This window comes from Hemitrygon akajei, chromosome 3 (genome assembly GCF_048418815.1).
Source record: "Hemitrygon akajei chromosome 3, sHemAka1.3, whole genome shotgun sequence".
Classification (NCBI taxonomy): Eukaryota; Metazoa; Chordata; class Chondrichthyes; order Myliobatiformes; family Dasyatidae; genus Hemitrygon; species Hemitrygon akajei.
Window position 1 is genome coordinate 90,111,021 of NC_133126.1, and position 21,085 is coordinate 90,132,105.

Consider the following 21,085-nt stretch of genomic DNA (forward strand, 5'->3'; position numbering starts at 1 on the left):
GGAGGGGGAATTGTCCGTAATGTGTAGGTGAGTGGTTGAATCCTGGTGGGGGCAGTGAGATGGGTGAGTTGATGGGAAATTGTCTGCTGTATGTAGGTGAGTGGTTGAATCCTCGTGGAGGGAGTGAGTTGGTGTGGGGGAGGGGGAATTGTCCGTAGTGTGTAGGTCAGTGGTTGAATCCTGATGGGGGGAGTGAGGGGGTTGTTGATGGGAAATTGTCCGTAGTGTGTAGGTGAGTGATGAATCCCATTATTGGGGGAGGGAGTGATGGGAATGATAAGAGACTGAAATGAGATTGATGAAGAATTATTATAAATGGGTATTTGATGGCTGGTGCAGATTCAGTAGGCCAAGGAGCCAATTTCAATGCTTTTTGACTGACTTCCTACATTCAGCTGAACTAGTCAGAATCATATTGATATTTAATGTTCTTTATCAATGTCTCTTGAGGGAATTGGCTGTTTAACCGAGGCTTCATCCTGTTCAGCTTCAGTCATGTCCACATGTTGGCTCCCACCTTGATTTGACAGATTCATTTTCAAATCTCACAAAGGCCCTTCCTATTTCTAAAACTTCTTTCCCCAGTAAAATGGAGTTTATGGGAACATTCAGTGAGACCCATTGGAAAATGTCAGCAGGTCAGGAAGCATCTATGGGAAGGAAAACAGAGTTACTGTCTCCAGTCAAAGACCTTTCATCAGGTATTCTTACTCTGGCTTCCAGTCCTGATGAAGGGTCTTGGCCCAGAGTGTTGACTGTTCACTCTTTTCCAAAGAAGTTGCCTGACCTGCTGAGTTCCTCCAGCATTTTGTGTGCCTCGCTTGGATTTCCAACATCTGCAGATTTTCTCTTGTTTGTGCTTCATCAAATGTTAACTCTTTTTTTTCTCTTTCCACATCTCTGCCTGACCTGCTGAACACCTCCAGCCTTTTCTGCTTCTTATTTCAGACTTACAGCTGTTTGATTTTCTTTAAGACCAGTCATTTGTTTGGGGTTGAGTGAGAGATTGTCCAAAAGTAGATGGCTTTAGGAAGTCTGAAATGATGTGTCTGCATTCTGTTGGAGTCTCCCTTCCGCTTCTGTGAAACTGGGAACAATAACGGGTCCCAGCCGATCGCAGGTTACCATGGTAATCCAGTCACCTTCTGTTCTTCTTCGCAGCTAATGGTGGGAGTGTCAGGATGATCACCTGCGGTGCAGACAAGAGCATTTACTTCCGGACCGCACAGCAGGTACACAGGCCGTGCGGGAGCCCCAACCATGGGTTAAATGTTTGTAAAATCATCAATACCAGGGTGCAAGGGAAAGTCTGGGATCTAATTCAGTTTCAATATATATATAATAATTAGAGTTGCAAATTAAATCTAATCTAGGAATTCAGTAAATATGGAATTACCAATAGGCTGAGAGTGACTTACGGATTGGAGTCTGGCCCCAAAGTTAAATACACACACTACAATCAATACCATGGGATTGAGTTAGAGGCTGGAATCCACTCTCCATGTTCAGTATAATCAGAACCCTCCCCGGCAGTGAGTTAAGGACCGGACTTCACTGAAGGAGAGTTCAGTTTGTTCATATATCAGGTGCCAGAGTGAAGTGTAGGTTGGAAGCCAGCCAGAGGGTTGTGATGGTGGAAAGGCTGATAGGTATTGGTGTTATGACGTATTTCCAGAGTACAGTACTGTGCAAAACTCGTAGGCACATAAATATAGCTAGGGTGCCCAAGACTTTCACTCAGTACAGTACTTGTCAATGTGAGTTTATCGATCTGCTGGGGACAGAAGGTGTTGGGAAGGGTGAGGGGGAAGCACTGCAGGAGGGGAGTGAGACAGGTAGCAGAGAACGAATGCCACCCTGTGGGGGGGGGGGGGTGTTGGTGGCACAGGTGCAGACACGCAGAACCCCAATACACCAGGCAAGGTCATTTCATTCCAAACAATGAGTTTATTCATCATTTCAGAATGTCTCTTTGTTGCTTCCCACGCCCTTCCATTTCACTTCCCCTTTTCACAACCTTGATTGCCCTCTCCCTGCCGCTTTGTCACTCTCAGTCCACAACTGAGACCCATGAAATCTGGTTTAATTGCAGCAGCAGTACAGTGAAATACAAAAATTACTACAGTACTGTGCGTAAGTCTTAGCACCCGAGCTACGTATACGTCTCAGACTCTACACGGTACTGGAGGTAAGGAGGAGCTTTAACCTGTATAAAGACGAGGAAAATGGACAATTGGATACAAAACAAAACTCAACAGTAAACACTTTTCATTTCCATTCACTTGTTGATGGAGAAACCACTGTGTTTATTTGATGATGGAATACGTCCCTGTGATTATTTGATGATGGAGTATGCCCATGTGTTCATTTGGTGATGGAATACATCCCTTTGTTTTTTTCATGATGGTATACGTTCTTGTGTACATTTGATTATGGAGTTCCTCCTTGTGTGTATTTGATGATGGAGTACATCACTCTATTTATTTCACAATGGAGTATGTCCCCATATTTATTTGATGATGGAGTATGTTCCTTTGTTTTTTTCATTATGGTATATGTTCTAGTGTACATTTGATCATGGAGTACCTCCTTGTGTGTATTTGATGATGGAGAATGTCACTGTGTTTATTTGATGATGGAGTACAACCCTGTACTTCACTGGTGATGGAGTACGTCCCTGTGTTTGTTTGATGAAAGAGTATGTACCTTCCTTTATTTCATGATCGTGTACGTCCCTGTATATGTATGATTGTGGAATACCTCAGTGAGTTTCTTTGATGATGGAGTACATCCCTGTGTTTATTAGATGGTGGGCTACGGCGCTGTGTTTATGCAATTGGGAAATACCCCCATGTGTTTATTTGATGATGCAGAACACCCCTGTGTTTATTTCATCAAGTCAAGTCACTTTTTATTGTCATTTCAACTGTAACTGCTGGTACAGTACACAGTAAAAACGAGACAATGTTTTTCAGGACCATGGTGCTACATGAAACAGTACAAAAACTACACGGAACTACGTAAAAACAACACAGAAAAGAAAGCTACACTAGACTACAGACCTACCAGGACTGCATAAAGTGCACAAAACAGTGCAGGCATTACAGTAAATAATCAACAAGACAATAGGCACAGTAGAGGGCAGTAAGTTGGTGTCAGTCCAGGCTCTGGGTATTGAGGAGTCTGATGGCTTGGGGGAAGAAACTGTTACATAGTCTGGTTGTGAGAGCCCGAATGCTTCACTTCTCCCAGATGGCAGGAGGGAGAAGCGTTTGTATGAGGGGTGCGTGGGGTCCTTCATAAAGCTGTTTGCTTTGTGGATGCAGCGTGTAGTGTAAATGTCCGTGATGGTGGGAAGAGAGACCCCAATGATCTTCTCAGCTGACCTCACTATCCGCTGCAGGGTCTTGCGATCCGAGATGGTGCAATTTCCAAACCAGGTAGTTATGCAGCTGCTCAGGATGCTCTCAATACAACCCCTGTAGAATGTGATGAGGATGTGGGGTCGGAGATGGACTTTCTTCAGCCTTTGCAGAAAGTAGAGACGCTGCTGGGCTTTCTTTGCTATGGAGCTGGTGTTGAGGGACCAGGTGAGATTCTCCGCCAGGTGAACACCAAGAAATTTGGTGCTCTTAACTATCTCTACTGAGGAGCCGTCGATGTTCAGCGGGGAGTGGTCGCTCCATGCCCTCCTGAAGTCAACAACCATCTCTTTTGTTTTGTTCACATTCAGAGACAGGTTGTTGGCTCTGCACCAGTCTGTTAGCCGCTGCACCTCCTCTCTGTATGCTGACTCGTCATTCTTGCTGATGATACACACCATGGTTGTGTCATCGGCGAACTTGATGACATGGTTCGAGCTGTGTGTTGCAGCACAGTCGTAGGTCAGCAGAGTGAACAGCAGTGGACTGAGCACGCAACCCTGGGGAGCCCCCGTGCTCAGTGTGATGGTGTTGGAGATGCTGCCTCCGATTCGGACTGACTGAGGTCTCCCAGTCAGGAAGTCTAGGATCCAGTTGCAGAGGGAGGTGTTCAGGCCCAGTAGGCTCAGCTTTCCAATCAGTTTCTGAGGGATGATTGTGTTGAATGCTGAACTGAAGTCTATGAACAGCATCCGAACGTATGTGTCTTTTTTGTCCAGGTGGGTTAGGGCCAGGTGGAGGGTGATGGCAATGGCATCGTCTGTTGAACAGTTGGGATGGTACACAAACTGCAGGGGGTCCAGTGAGGGGGGCAGCAGGGTCTTGATGTGCCTCATGACGAGCCTCTCGAAACACTTCATGATGACGGATGTGAGTGCAATGGGACGGTAGTCATTTAGGCAGGACACTGAAGACTTCTTCGGCACGGGGATGATGGTGGCGGCCTTGAAGCACATTGGAACGGTGGCGCTGCTCCAGGAGATGTTGACAATGTCAGTGAGAACATCTAGCTGGTCTACACATCCTCTGAGCACTCTACCAGGAATGTTGTCTGGTCCAGCAGCCTTCCGTGGGTTAACCCTGCACATGGTTCTTCTCATGTCAGCCACGGTGAGACACAGCACCTGGTCATTTGGAGGAGGGGTGGACTTCCTCACCGCCACATCATTTTTCGCCTCAAAACAATCGTAGAAGTTGTTCAGCGCACCTGGGAGGGAGGCATCACCCGCACAGTCAGGTGATGTTGTCCTGTAGTTGGTGATGTCCTGGATGCCCTTCCACATGCTCCGCGTGTCGCCGCTGTCCTGGAAGTAGCTGTGTATTCGCTGGGCGTGTGCACGCTCTGCCCCTCTGATGGCCCGGGACAGTTTGGCCCTTGCTGTTGTTACAGCTGCCTTGTCGCATACTCTGAAGACGGAGTCGCGGGTCCTCAGCAGCGCACGCACCTCTGCGGTCATCCATGATGAAGTACATCCTGTGCTTATTTAATGATGAAATACGTCCTTGTGTTTATTTGATGATGCAGTACACCCCGTGTGCATTTGATGATAGAGTATGTCCCTGTGGGTATTTGATGATTGAGTATTCTCTTTGTTTATTTGATGATGGTGTACGTCACTGTGTTTATTTGTTGATGGAGTACATCTGTGTGTTTATTTGATGATACAGTAAGGGGTGTTTATTTGATGATGGAGTACATCTGTGTGTTTATTTGATGATACAGTAAGGGGTGTTTATTTGATGATGGAGTACATCTGTGTGTTTATTTGATGATACAGTAAGGGGTGTTTATTTGATGATGGAGTACATCCCTTTCTTCTTTTCATGATGGTTTATGTTCTTGTGTACATTTGATTGTGAAGTACTTCTTTGTGTTTATTTGATGATGGAGTACGTCCCTGTGTTTATCTGATGGTGGAGTATGTTCCTGTATTTATTTGATGAGGGAGTACCTTCCTGTGTTTATTTGTTGATGGAGTCACTCTTGTGTTTAATTGATGATGGAGTACACTCCTGTCTTTATTTGATGATGGAGTATGTCCCTCAGTGTATTTGGTGATGGAGCACCTTGGTGTGTTTATTTTATGATGGACTACGTCCTTGTGTTAATTTGTTGATGGAGTTATTCCTGTGTTTAATTGATGATGAAGTACACTTCTGTCTTTATTTGATGATGGAGTAGGTACTTGTGTCTACTTGATGACGGAGTACGTCCCTGTGTTTATTTGAATGCTGGAGTATGTCCCTGTGCTCATTTGATGATGGAGCACTTCCTGTGTTCATCTGATGATGGAGTACGTTCCTGAGTTCTTTTTATTGTGGAGTATACCCCTGTGTTTATTTGATGATGGAGTACATTCCTGTGTGTATTTGATGATGGAGTACTTTGGTGTGTTTATTTGATGACGGATTACATCCATTCATTTATTTGATAACGTAGTACATTTGTGTGTTTATTTGATGATAGAGTATGTTCCTGTATTTATTTGATGATGAAGTACACCCTGTGTTTATTTGATGATGGAGTACACCCTTTGGTTATTTGGTGATGCAGTACACCTCTGTGTTTACATCATGATGGAGTATGTCCTGTGTTTATTTGATGATGAGGTACACCCTGTTTATTTGATGAGGGGGTACATTTCTGTGTTATTTGATGATGGAGTATATCCCTGTATTTATTTGATGATGGGTACACCCTGTGTTTATTTGATGACGGAGTACACCCTGTGTTTATTTGATGATGGAGTACACCTGTAGTTGGGAGGTAACATGTCAGGGGATATATTGTAACCAAGCAACACTGATATCATTCCTTGTTGAATTGCCGTCCAGTCTGGTGGAATGGCAGCCTGCTTTGCCACCCATAGAGCTTTGATCCAAAACTAAACTGTTTTTTCTCGACCTGCCCCGATACTCAATGCTGTCCATTACTGCGTTGCATCTAATATTTGCAGCTCGTTATACAGCTTTGAAATTTGTCTTTATAGGCAGTTGCAAAGCCAGAAATCCCAAAAGAACCCAATTTAAATAAAAGTAAAGGCCAACTCCCAAAGCACACAGTGAAAGAGAATAAAACACAATAGACAATAGACAATAGGTGCAGAAGTAGACCATTCGGCCCTTCGAGCCTGCACCGGCATTCTGAGATCATGGCTGATCATCTACTATCAATACCCTGTTCCTGCCTTGTCCCCATATCCCTTGATTCCCCTAAATCATGCAAACAACAGAAGCAAGCAACAACAGCAGCGTTCTGAACCAAATGGAGTCCTTCTATCCAAATCCCCGGAACAGCCCAGAGTAGGCCCAAAGCCTTGGTCTCAGTTCACTGTATTCGTGGGGCAAATCGTCACAAAGTCCACAGGCATTCTTTTGGTCCTCGTCTTCAAAATCATATTCATCCCCTGCTGCATAGCACGAATGAGCTACATCTCCTGCTTTCTTCTCTCCTTGTGTGTTGATGGCTTGTTCATTTGTTTAGGCTGCGATTTCAGCTTCTGTCCGGATAGCACCATTAAATGGGATTAAGGGAATTTTGTAGTCTCTTACACAGTTTAAGTTCTCCTTTTGCTAATGAATATTCTCTGTGCACACAGAGTATTCCTTTGCCTAGTTTTTCAGTGGGAGCTGGAAGTCAGTAGTGCAAGGATATATGGCATGTAGGAACCAACTATGTGTATTTTGAGCCCTTGAGTTTGCTCTGTTTTATCAGGCTCTAGGGATCACTGGCCTCACTTCATTGCGGATTATCAGTGGTGGTAAGCAGCCTGAATCAGCCCAGTGAAGCTCCGTCTCTTGGTGATTAGTCCCCCCACTCATGCTCAGGTTAAAACGACCTAGTAGAACCCAAATCTCAAGGCTCACATTCAGCATGCGTCCCAGCGTTTACCACAAATGTAAACAATACTTCTCACAATTCCCCGTAGATTATAGCAAATAAAAATATACTCAAAACAACCTTAATTTATGCTAAGCATGAGTAAGTCTGCAGATGCTGGAAGTACAAAGCTGAGCTCCTTGGGCAATTAGTGTTGGCTACTTCAGTTATGCTACATTTTCAACACACAAAATTTGATATGGAAGCTAAAGGAGCATTTTAGAGAAGGGGAAAGAGGTAAAGGAGCAGAGAGATTAGGGAAAAGGTGTGAGAGACTGGGGAATTGACACGATCAGTAGTCTGTTTAGGGCTAAATCTGTGGCAATCTAGACCAGTGATCCAGAACTATGCAAGAAGTCTAGGTATGGCCCACAGAAGGCTATTTTAAGGGTGAGAAACAATTCCAATTGACGTTAGAGATGGAATTGGATGCATATCAACTCTGGTAGGGTTTGTAGGCCATTACTTCCTACAAAGCAAAACCTAGCGTCATTAATAGAGGTGATGCCTCAGTCGCAGGTGAGCTCACTCCCTTTTATGCTCGTTTTGAAAGGCAGAATAAAACTCTACCAGTGTAAATACTGCAGCTTCTGGTGATCGTCATCTCTGTCTTGGAGGCCAATGTTAGAACATCTTTCAAGAGGGTGAACCCTTGCAAGGCATCAGGCCCTGATGGTATTCCTGGTAGGGCACTGAAAACCTGTACCAACCAACTGGCAGGAGTGTTGAAGGACATCTTCAGTCTCTGACTGGTGCAGTTAGAGGTTCCCGCCTGCTTCAAAAGGGTGACAATCATACCTGAGCACAAGGAGAGCAGGGCGAGCTGCCTCAACCACTATCACCCAGTTGCACTCTCATCGACCGTGACAAAGTGCTTTGAGCGGTTGGTCATGGCCAGACTCAGCTCCTGCCTATGCAAGGACCTGGACCCACTGCAATTTGACCATCACCACAACAGGTCTACAGCAGATGCAATCTCACTGACTCTCCACTCAGCCTTGGATCATCCAGAGAATAGTAAAACCTTCATCAGGCTGCTGTTTATTGATTACAGCTCAGGGATTAACTCCATCATACCCTCAGTACAAATCAACTGGGCCTCTGTTCCTCCCCCGGAACTGGATCCTTGACATCCTCACCGGGAGACCACAGTCTGTGTAGATCAGAAATAACATCTCCTCCTCGCTCACAATCCACACTGTCATGCTTACCCACTGCTTTACTCTCCCTACACCCTGATTGTGTGTCTAACCAGAGCTCAAACACCAGCTATAAAATAGTTGTTGATACAGCTATTGTTAGCAGAAGTTCATATGGTGACAAGGTGGTGTACAGGACTGAGATAGACGAGCTGGTTGATTGGTGTCACAGCAACAACCTTGCACTCAATGTCAGCAAGACCAAGGAATTGATTGTGGACTTCAGGAAGAGAAAGTCGAGGGAACACAGACCAGTCCTCATCAAGAGATCAGCGGTGGAAATGGAGAGCAGTATTAAGTTTTTGGATGTCAACATCTCTGAGGACCTATCCTGGGTCCAACATGCTGATGCAATTACAAAGAAGGTATTTCATTAGGGGTTTGAGGAGAATTGGTATGTCACCAAAGACACTCATGATGTTCTGTGCAAAGGATCAGAAAAAGCTGCAGAAAGTTGTAAACTCAGCCAGCTCCGTCATGGGCACTAGTCTCCCCGCGTCTAGGACACCTTCAAAAGGCAATGCCTCAAAAAGGCGGTCTCCATGATTAAAGACCCCTTCACTCAGGACATGCCCTCTTCTCATTGCTGCCATTAAGAAGGAACCACAGGAGCCTGAAGATACACACTCAATGTTTCAGGAACAGCTTCTTCCCCTCTGCCATCAGATTTCTGAATGGACATTGAACCCATGAACACTAACTCACTATTATCTATATAGTTTCCCTCTCTTTTGCACTACTTATTTATTTTTATATATATTTCTGAAATTTATAGTTTATATTATTGTATATTCCACTGTACTGCTGCCACAAACAACAAATTTGACAATATTGAATTGATTTTATTACTTGCTTCCTTCAAACACACGAGGAGTAAAAATCTTTATGTTACGTCTCCTTTCCAATGTGCTGTTATAGTAATTTATAGTAAATATTATACGCTGGTGATATTAAACCTGGTTCTGATTGTGAAGAGTTCTCTCGGACTCTGTAGATGTTGCCTTGTAGGTGCCCTGTAGGTTGGAGATAACTGATTGTTTTCATTCCTAACAGTCTAGTGAAGGCGTTCAGTTTACCAGAACTCATCATGTAGTGCGGAAGACAACATTGTACGACATGGATGTGGATTCCACACGGAAGTACGCTGCTGTTGGGTGCCAGGACAGGAGCATTCGGTGAGTTGGATCCGGCTGTTGTCATCGGTTTCAGGTTCATGCAAGAACAACTCTTACAGCTCCCGCTACACGGAGCCGCTCCTTGTCCCCTCTATCTCGAGGTTAGGAATGACTTCTTTAACTGGCTTAGTGGGTTCCAAGGTGGTTGGAGAAGCCAGGCTGGGGCAGGAGGTAACTAGCTCAGCGAGTGGGTAGCTGGTACTCTCCTTCCACCATGTCAACAGGGTTTCTGTGTAGACTCGAGATTCTTCGTGCAGGTGCCAGTCTGAATGATTCCTTCCACATTGGACCATCACAGCCAGTTCAGATGTATTTCCTTTGCTATCCTGGTTAGAGTAACTGTTTCAGAATCTGGTCTTGGGAATTCCAAAGTTCAAAGTAAATTTATTATCAAAGTACATCCATGTCACCATACACAACCCTGAGGTTCCTTTTCTTGCGGGCAATCACAGTAGATACAAGAAAAGCAATAGAGTCGGTGAAAGACCGTGCCCAACAGAGTGGACAACAGTCAATGTGCAAATATAACAGAGAAAAAAATGATAATTGTAATATTAAATAAAAAGGCAATAAATACCAAGAACATGAGATGAAAAGTCCTTGAAAGTGAGCTCATCCGTTGTGGGAATGATTCAGTGATGGGGCAAGTGAAGTTATCCCCCCCGCCCCCCGGTTCAAGAGCCTGATGGTTGAGGGGTAATAACTGTTCCTGAACCTGGTGGTGAGAGTCCCGAGGCTCCTGTACCTCCTTCCTGTTGGCTGCAGCGAGATGAGAGCATGGCCTGGGTGGTGGGGAGGGGGCTTCAGCCATAATGCACTGGGCCATACCCACTACTTTTAGTGGTGTTTCCATAACAGGCTGTGATGCAACCAGTCAATATACTCCCCACCACACTCCTATAGAAGTTTGTCAAAGTTTTAGATAACATGCTGAATTTTCACAAACCTCTAAGAAAGCAGAGTTCCCCCCTCGATCAGGGTCACGTGAAGCCAGGGCAGCAGTTGGTGGATGGTCGTGTGAGCAGCCAGTGTAAATCACGAGTCCCGCTGATGGTCATGTGACCACTGACGACAGGCAGACAACCTCTGAAGAGTATTGATAATGGCTGGGGTTACCCATCTTGTAAAGACACTGCCCAGAAGAAATCAGTGGCAAAGAGAATCATGATCATAAAGACCGTAATCAGCCACGTCGTATGACATGGCACATAACGATGATGAATGTTGTCCTCAGTGTGGGGGCGGGAAACCCCACAGTGCTCACCACCCCACACCACTGATAACTTAATCAGTCCCGTCCAACTTTTTACAGTATCGTTTACCAATATATTTCTGACTGTGTTGTGTTTCTGAGTGTTCTGTTACCACTCTGCTGTCCCCCAGACGTCTGGAAATGAAGCTGGCACTTCCCACGTGCTTGTGTAAGACACTGAGATGCTGTACACCTCTCTGCTTAGCTTTGCATGATTCCTCGCTACGGCCCCGAATGAGTAACCCGAGTCCACAGACTGAGCAATGGGGTGTTATGGAAGCACGATTTCTATTGGCCTCACCGTGATTTTCCCGCAGGTTTAGTGGTGGAATGGCTTTGTGTGTGTGTATGTGGTACATTTCTAGACTGCTCTCTCACTGTCGGCGCCGTCTTCCCTGCAGGATATTTAACATTAGCAATGGGAAACAGAAGAAGCTGTACAAGGGGTCTCAGGGAGAAGATGGAACGCTGATCAAGGTGAGTGCTCCTGCACCAGTGCAGCTTCCCAAGGGAGAGCAGCGGGACAAATCGACCAGCAAGGAACATTTCGCACCCTTGATTCCTTTTCAATCACCTCTGTGCCCCTTAAGTCAAAAGTGCTGTTCCATTTGTCACCTTGGAAACCAGCGAGGCTGCTGCAGAAAGATGGTAAATGAACGTCAAAGGAATACTGAGGCTAGAAATCTGAAATGAAAACTGGAAAACACTGTACACACAAAGCAGGTCAAGTAGCGTCGGTGGGAATGGAAGCAAAGTTAACATTTCAGGTCGAAGGTCCTTTGTCAGAGCCGAAATATGTCTTTCTCCACAAGTGCTGCCTAACCGGATGAGTGTTTCTGCTGTTATTAAGAGCGGTGTACGATTGCAGCTCTCCAGCCTGGGATCTTTCCCATCGAGTCCGAAAGGTTTGTTGGTTACTAGTCCTACTAATCTCACCAGTACTTCTTGTAACTGGCATTTCTGTTATTTATTTCTATCTCATTATAACTTTACATTGAACTGGGAACAATGCTGTGCCGAACTAATTAAATTAGGGAATCAAATTTCCAACTAAACAAATCCCCACAGACTACATTTCTCCGGGACTGGAGAAGACATGAAGATACTGCTCAATCTCATCTCTTGCCTTTCTCAATAACCCAGAGCATATCCTGTCCGGCCCGGGGACTTATCGGCTTTGACATTAAGAGACACAACATTACTCCTTCTTATCTCTGAATGTTGTAGCATTGTAGCACGCTTCACACGACTCCCTCTCCTCCACATCCTTGGGAAAAACTAAATCAAAGTAGTCATTTAGGACCTCACCCCTGTCCTCTGTCTCCAAGCACATGTTACCTCTTTCATTTTTGAGTCCTACCTGCTCCCTCGTTATCCTCTTGCTCTTGATGTATGTATAGAGTTCTTTAGGATTCCCTTTAACTCTACTGTCAAGGACTTTTCTTGGCCCCTCCCAGCTCTTCTAATTCCTTCTTGAGCTCTTTGTTGGCTTCTTCATAGTCTTCAAGAGTTCTGTCTGATTTTAGCTTCCTAAACCCCACATAAATTTCCTTAGTGTTCTTGATTAATTTCACCACCTCTCTCAACATCCAAGGTTTGTTTACCTTGCCATGCTTGTCCTTCCTTCTGGCTGGAACGTACCTGTCCTCTATTCCCTGCAGTTAAACACCCTCCACACGTCAGACGTGGACGGTTGTTCCCAATGAACTCACCCTGCTGCTGCCTAATTCTCCCATGATACTCTCTCGCTAGGTCCATACTTATCTATAGCTATCTTAGAACTTAACAAGTTATGATCACTACTCCCTAATTGTTCTCTCATTGAGAGGCAAAGCTCATTACCCAACTCCAGGTCCAGTTTGGCCCTTTGTGGCAGCCACACCATCAACCAGGCATATTCAAGTGTCCTGTAGCCAACCATCCTCCTGATAATCTGGCAAACGACTGAGCTGTTGCATTACACCAGCCTAAGTAGATGGGGCTGGATAATTGGACTGTGCCATTCTGCTACAGCCAGTGGGGTGTTCTCTGGAGCTGCTTCATTTATGCCGTATCTTTTTAAGGAGAGGAATTTACTATGGACTGGCCAGCGTTGAATATAAACCCGCAGTCAGGAGATGACTGGTGTCTCTTGGTTTGAGGAGTACTTGCTATGTTGTTGTAACCAAGTTCTGTTTAGCTGATTCGAGTTTGGACTCTAGAACAGTCCTGTTGAGTTTGTAAACATTTTGGGTAATAAACCCCTATTTTTTTCACTTTTACGTGCTCTCCCAGTTTATGCTTACCCTGGTCCTTCACACCCTTCCTCTTGTTACAAATTCTGCCCGGTCTAAACCGCTTGCAGTAAGGAGGTCGCAGGCTATATTGGGGAAGTTGAAGTCCCCCCACTACAACAACCCTGTTGTTTTTATACCTCTCACTAATCTGCCTCTGCCCTGCAATGTCCCAGTGGATACAGGGGGTGGTGTCCAGTATAATCCCATCAGAGTGGGATGATTGTTTTTTGAGTTAGGTGAGACCTGCTTTGTGCCCCTCTGAGTGCAACTATGATATTGTCCTTGATCAGCTGTGCAGCTCCTGCCCATGCCACCTTTAGCTCCTTCTCCCTCTTTTCTGGAACATTCCTGTCCCTCTCTCAACCAAAGATCTGTTATGGCCACAGCATCATAGTTCAGTGTACTGATCCAGGCTCGAAGTTTATCACCCTCATGCTTAATACACCTAGCATTAAAACATACACACTTCAGCCAGTCCATCCCATTGTGTCTATTATCTTGTTCCTACTTGTTCTTACTGGTCATGGTAATTGGTAATTGTGAATATACAGTAGGCAGCTTGCAGAAATTTAAGAAAAGGCACAACATCAAAATTCTAAAGCATCTGCTGATCACCAAGCAGCAGAGAAATTCACTGAGTTTGCTGAGGTCGTCACTGATGAAGAACTAACGCCAGAACAAGCCTACAATTTGATTGCTTTTATACCTTACATAAAACATTTAAACAGTAAAATACCAATACAGTGTACCAGTGCATTGTAGGTGGAGATTGAAAGCCTGATGTTTGTTGTTGTTCAACAGCTGACTCAGGTATTCTCTCCCGATGTTGCTGTGCTGGTTTTGTTACCCTGCACACATTATAGTTTCATTATATTAATGGCATGGAATCACTTTTACTGTTACGTGCCTGTGTGATGAAGTGCAAGACAAAGACTGCTTACTGGCAGCACGTAAATTCGGGGTCAGAAATGATGGTCACCCCAAGCTATCTTATCAAAATCCCAAAAAATCCAGAATCGGAAACCCTTCTGGCCACAAGCATTTTGGATAAGGGATACTGAACCTGTATTATTCTTTTCCAGTCTGGAATCTGGTAAAAGCTGTTCTTGGCAGATTTAAAATTTCTTGCTGATTTATTGCGATGTTTCCCTCGATCAGCATTTTCTCATTATCTGTTGCTTCCTGAAGCTTTCCCAAGATTCAGCTCAATAACAAAATGAAAAATCCTTCTTTTCTATTGATCAGTCACCTTGTGCACTACAGATGCATCACTTTGTTCCACAATCTTGCTTCTCGTTGAAATGTATACTGGTGAGGATGAAAATGGAGGTTTGCTATTACCTATTGATCAGCACAGCTTTAAGATAGGTTTTTAATTTTCCTTACCCTTTATTTGCAAAATGGGCTGAAACTTAATGAACCTTGAAACCATCACTGTTCTCCCTCCCTCCCTCTCTCTCTCTCTCTCCCCTCCCCCCTTCTCCCCCTCCCTCCCCCCCTCTCTCTTCCCTCCCCCCCTTCTCCCTCTCCCTCTCCCTCTCCCTCCCCTGTCCATCTGCCTCTGCCCTGACCGACCTGCTTGATTGGAGCTCCTGAGTTAAGATGACTAATATGGCACGTATGATTTTATCCAGGTTCAGATTGATCCATCTGGGCTGTACATCGCGACCAGCTGCTCTGACAAGAATCTTTCCATTTTTGACTTTTACTCGGGCGAGTGTGTCGCCACCATGTTTGGACACTCAGGTGAGCTTGCCTCTGGGAGGCCTCCTTTTTACTGTACCTGCCCGAAGCTCTGAGCACACAGCCTGCCCTTGCTGTCAGTGTGTGGATCAGCCGTCGCTTTGCATTAAAGCAGCAGAAGCGGGGGTCTGGAGCACCAGCATTGCTGCTCTGACTTGGGTGGTGTAGCAGTGTGCAAGTTCGTCCTTTGACTTTGTTTCGCATTCTCTGGACTGACACGAGTACAGTGGGAGAGCAACAGATCAGGAACTCAGCACAGGGGAGAGAATCGTTGACTGTCATAGTGGATTCTCACGGGGTCGCTGCTGTCCAGAAATGGAGGTGGGGGAGGAGGTAGCTTTATCTCTGTCATAGTGTGCGTTGTCAATGACTAGGTGCAGAGGAATGGCTGACTCACATGTACAAGCAGAAAGCCATGCTGACTATCCCTAATCAGATTATGCCTCTCCACATGCTCATAAATCCTGCCTCTCAGGATCTTCTCCAACAACTTGCCCACTACCGAAATAAGACTCACTGGTCTATAACTTCCTGGGTTATCTCTACTCTCTTTCTTGAACAAGGGAACAACACCTGCAAACTTCCAATTCTCTGGTACTTCTCCCGTCCCTATTGATGATGCAAAGATCATCACCAGAGGCTCAGCAATCTCTTCCCTCGTTTCCCACAGTAGCCTGGGGTATATCTCGTCCGGGCCAGGCGACTTATCTAACTTAATATCTTTCAAAATCTCCAGCACATCCTCTTTCTTAATGTCTATACACTCAAGTGTTTCAGTCCGTTGTAAGTCGTCCCCACAATTGCCGAGGTCCTTTTCCCTGGTGAATACTGAAGCTGAGTATTCGTTAACCTGCTCCGGCTCCATGCACACGTTTACTTGAACAGGTGACAGAAGTGCGAGCATCTTAGAAGGAATGGGCAAGATGAGGTGCTAGTTGGAAGACAGGGCAGTAGAGGAACAGGGAAACAGGAGCCTTGAGATGGTGTCAAGACCTTCATTACTGGACTCCACAAAGCCAATGCAATATCCACATTGCTTACATTTCCTCAGATTCAGCCCATCAAATGTGCCCTGACCCTCTAAGTGATTCCACTACCCCAACCCTTATTTCCCAGTCATCTATAGAGAAACAGTGTGGAAACAGGCCCTTCGACCCACTAGGTCCATACTATCAACCACCCAGTTACACTAATCCCCACTTTCTCAATCATCTCCCCCCTCCCCACCCCACAGATTCTACCACCCACCTGTACATTACAGCAGCCAGTTAACAATCTGCCCATCTTTGTAAACTAGTGGGTACCAGGTGAAACGCACACAGTTACAGTCAGACACGTGGAAACACCACGTAGACAGCACCCAAGGTCAGGATTGAACCCTCAAGCTATGAAACAGCAACACTGTGACAGGGCCCTTTGCCACCGCTTCGTGGAAGTTTTGAAAGAAGATATGGAGGGAACAACAATGCCTGATCTACCGTCAAGGTCAACGGGGTCCATATTGGGAGGGTGAGTGGGATGGAAGTGCGAAAACTAATGGACTAGCAACCAGTTCCATACCATTCGTCCAGAAATGAACCCACCTTGAATCTAGGTTCAAATCAATAAATAAATGTGGAATTATAGATTGTCTCGGTAACAGTCACCTGCTAGACTTTTGAACAAGTCAATTTGCTTCACTTCAGGTAAGGGTATCTGCCAGCATTGCCAAGCGACTCCAGGCCCACGAACATGGTTGACCTTAACTGGCTCCGTGGCTCAAGGGCAATGAGGGATGGACCACAAAAGCTGCTTTTGTTAGTGAGTGAATAAGTAAAAGAAAGGAAGTGGACTGACCATCACCCATTGGGGGCACTGGCAAGGCATTGTCAACAGCTGCAGTGGCCTGTTGGGAGCATGGAGCACAGCTGGAAAGAACCTTTGGATTTGATCTAACATGGAGTGGAGTGGGAGGGTAGGGAGGTCAGGGACAGTAGGTTTGGTAGTGATCTGAGAAGATATAGTATCTAAGGAGGGTAGAATGAGACTTGAAGATGCATTGGATGGTAGGAACTTGGGACAGGAAGAAGGAAATGAAGGTGATGAGCAAGGCTTGGGGTGGCGGCCAGAATAGAATACCTTCCAGTTTCATTGTCCCACTTCTAAATCAAGTGTAGGACAGACACGTACAGCTATGAATCTGGGGAATGGAGAGGTGAAGGTAGGAAATTGTCCAGAGTTAAGTTGGAGATCCCAGGGTAGGTTGGGTTCATCTTTGAGCACCCAGGCTTGTAGAGGTGGGAGATCAGAAACAAGAGAAAGGCAGCAGAGGCTGGAAATCCAAAGCAACACACGCAAAATGCTGGAGGAACTTGGCAGGTCAGGCAGCATCTAGGGAAACGAATACAGTTGACATTTCGTGCCAAAACCCTCCCTCAGGGCTGGAAAGGAAGGGGGAAGACGCCAGGGGGGGAGGAGAGGGAGGAATTCAATAGGAGAGGAGAGAGTCTTCCCTCTTCCTTTCCAGTCCTGAGGAATGGTCTTGGCCGGAAACGTCGACTGTTTATTCATTTTTATAGATGCTGCCTGATCTGCTGAGTTCCTCCAGTGTTTTGTGTGTGTTGCTTTGAAGAAGTGGGATGGGCAAAAATCTCCAGGAATGAGTGGGGGGGGGGGGGGGGGTCATTGATGGCATTCCATGAGGAGGGAGAACCTGGCAGTGTACAGAATCACAGAGAGGGCAGGAAAACCATGGTGAGGTAGGAGATCACCTGAATCCCCAGAGCAACAGAGGACAGGCACCAGTGAACCGTAAATCTGAAACGGTGATCGGACAGGGTTATCTCACTGGGTAAAAGCATCTGTGGTGGCCGGATGTGGGTGTTTGATACTCAATGAAGTGATCTTAAAACACCAACATGAACGTATGGAGAAGCCACCTTACAACACAGCACTGAGGACACGTGGAGTGTGGGTAAGGGATTTGGGTCGATTGGGCAGAACGAATGGGGAAGAGAGGAGAAAGGCCAAGGGAACAGCCAGGAGTTTCCGGAAACTTCTCAAAGAAACCACAGGTCATGTGGTAACCAGTGCTTTCTTTCCTCAAAGTTAAATATTGCCAGGAAATTCCCTGGGGTGGGATTGGGAACTGCCAGGCTCCTGAGTGCCAGTGAAGCCGTGCACATCATTCTGGAGGAACTCAGCGGGTCAGGAAACATCTGTGGCGGAAAACCGACCATCTATATCTTGAGTTGAGATGAAAGACCTCGGCTCATTAACAGCGACTGGCCGTTTCCCTCCATAGTTGCTCCCTAACCCAGTAAGTTCCTTCAGCACCTTGTGTGCTGCTCCAGACTCCAGCATCCACAGTCTCTCTGCCTCTAAGATTGGCTTGTAGACAAGTTGGTCGGACGGCAGTGCAGTGTGTGGTTTAACGTGCCTACTGAAGGCCTCCTCGGCAGGTTACAGACGAAGGTCGTCTGCCAGGTAGGAACGGCTTCGTAGAGGGAGGAGAGATTTAAAATGTCAGCTTAAACTGCAGGAGAAGTAACCAGTCTGAGTGGCAGTTAGCCAGTGAGATTAGGCTGAAAGTCAAAGCAAGCGGGACCGCAAAGGAAGCTGTGTGTTTTTATTGGGTTAATAAATTAGCCTTGCTGTCCAGTAAAAACACAAGAGGAGACGCGGGGGAATAAGCTGAATCAATAAAGTGGCCTGCTATGCTTTCCTGTTTAATTGCTCGGGGATGGGTCACATGAGTTACACCTGCAGTGGTCACATGATCTCTTACAGTGTGACGACTTGCTGCACGCAGGCTTGTGATACCCTCTTCAGTGCTATCTGCCGGGTGTTGCTTTGTCACCATCTGCAGGCAAGAGCTAGCAACTGTGCCGTTACAATGACATTTGTTTGTTCTCGGTTTAGCTCCACACTAGAATGGACGGCATTCCTCTGCTGTGAGAACGCGGCCTTCTTCCGTCACCCCCGTTCGAAATTGCGCCCACAGCGTTACTCTGCTGAGAGAACGCGACCGTTATCAGTCGCTCCATTCGAAATTGTGCCCGGTGTTGCAGTGTTGATATTGTGGCCTGAGACCGCTGCTCTTCTCCTCGAAAGCCTACATTCTGCCTCACACAGTAGGGTGGTGAGGTGGAGATAACATCCCTACCAAAGGAGGTGTAAGGCGCTCCTTCCCTCCGCTAGCCTGCAGGTCTCCCTTGGGCAAAGTGTAGCATCTGCTTAGCCCCCCGATCAGGGTCATGCGAAGCCATAGGAACAGGTGGTGGATGGTCATATCGGCAGCTGGTGCACATCACAAGCCCTGGTTATGTGACCACTGACGCCAGACAAAGAATCTCTGAGGTGTATTGCTAATGGCTGGGGTCACCCGTCTTGTAAAGACACGGCCCAGAAGGAGGCAATGGTAAACCACTTCTGTAGAAGAATTGGCCAAGAACAATCGTGATGGAAAGACCACAATCACCCACATCATACGACACTACGCATAATTGATGAACTGCCTTGCATCCAGTTGGAATCGTCAATGTAGGACTTGGAGCTGGTGTGTGCAGTGGGTGGAGATGAATTTGGAAGGGTTATTTGAAGGACGGGGAGCTTGGTACGTACAGTGAAGCTGGAATATTCGGAAATCCCACTGGTCAGGCACCTGGCCCACTCGCAGGTTTGCCACCTCGCCCCTCCCACTTACTCATGTCCAGGCTCCCATTAACGTTGCCTGGATCACAGGAAAACGTATTGCTGGGGGAAAGAGCAATTAGTCAATTATACAGAGCAGGAACAGGCCATTTGGCCCATTGAACCTGTGCGAGCTACAAAAGTCCTGTTTTACTCTCCTCACAACCCCTTCAACTCTCTCAGATTTTAACACTCACCTACACACTGGGGCGATTTTTAGCAGCCACTCCACGCAGACAGTACCTGAAGTCAGGGTTGAACCTGGTTTCCGGGATTGTGAGGTGACAGCTCTACCAGCTACGCCTGGGAGGTTGGACTGGATTTCTGTTTGCTGCCGTTGTGCCTCCCTGGGTTGATCTGAACAGATTTGAATGCAGTGTGAGAGGTTTGACAGGGGTCAGCTGAAGGAGAAGACATTAGAAATTGTCAAAAAGAAAGGGAGTAAGGCCCTGGAACAGGCCTGAGGCCGAGAAGTGAGGATGTATGATCATTCACAGAGGCTGATAACGAAGAGGCTTTGATCATGTCTGGTGGTGCAGTATCCTGAGGATTTGGGTATGAAGCAAAATAGCTACAGATCTCATGAGAAAAGAGACTGAAGTCATGATCTGTTATGAAGAGATTTGGCAAATTCAACAATGCGTTTGTAAAGGAAGCAACTTACACTTAGGCTGAAGATAGAGGGTGGACGGGGGAATGAGCAGGGTGTTGAGGTTATTGGGATAGGTCTTATAAAATGTAGAACTGAATGGTTCTTGTGAGGAATCAGCTATGAACTATCGTAAGAATATTATGTATTTATGTGTTATTTTAACAGTAACTTTGCAAGCAGTGAATATTTATGGTGTTGCTCTAAATGATGCCTCCAATCTCAGGGACCCGTCTGATTGGTTCATCCCCATGCTCTTTCTTTGGCCGTTCTTCATACTTAGAATATGAAGATCTTAGAATCTCCTTGGTAGTTCTTCATTGGAAGCTTTCTGCCTGCATTAGCTCTCGTGCCTCGATCTGGCTGTGATTCTAATTTATACCGCTGTGTGAACATCCAGTTTTGCATATGAAGAAGATTGTGAATCACCTACATATTAAAATATCTCATCATTTGATCTCATCAACAGGGGTACTTGGCAAACTGCGGTGACCCCCGCCCCCCGACCTGTTGTGGTTAGTAAGGTGCTTGCTAACTTGTGGCAATTAACCGGTCAGAATATTTCCCAGTAATCTCCATTAGTTGGAGTAATGCTTGTGATCCACTATCAGTCAAGATGGGCCTTGTCAATCAGCGTCAGTCATAGAGGTGATTAGTAAAACACATCAGTTGTCCTCACAAGCTCATCTCACTCGCACTGGCAGTCAATAACTTGGCTTCTATAACACTTTTTTTTATTCCAGAGGTTGTTACGGGAATGAAGTTCACCAATGACTGTAAACATTTGATCTCCGTGTCAGGAGACAGGTACGTGCAGC

The 21,085-nt window shown here is 46.0% G+C and overlaps 1 protein-coding gene across 1 annotated transcript in view; it reads left to right on the plus strand.

Annotated features, from left to right (window-relative positions):
- The window catches only part of LOC140725190 (mitogen-activated protein kinase-binding protein 1-like), a 244,878-nt gene that overhangs the window by 195,125 nt on the left and 28,668 nt on the right, over window positions 1-21,085 (plus strand). Inside the window, exons 14-18 of the mRNA XM_073040322.1 lie at window positions 1,162-1,232; window positions 9,555-9,676; window positions 11,330-11,405; window positions 14,839-14,950; window positions 21,011-21,074. Coding sequence (XP_072896423.1) covers window positions 1,162-1,232; window positions 9,555-9,676; window positions 11,330-11,405; window positions 14,839-14,950; window positions 21,011-21,074 — 445 coding nt within the window. The remainder of the gene's footprint in view (window positions 1-1,161; window positions 1,233-9,554; window positions 9,677-11,329; window positions 11,406-14,838; window positions 14,951-21,010; window positions 21,075-21,085) is intronic.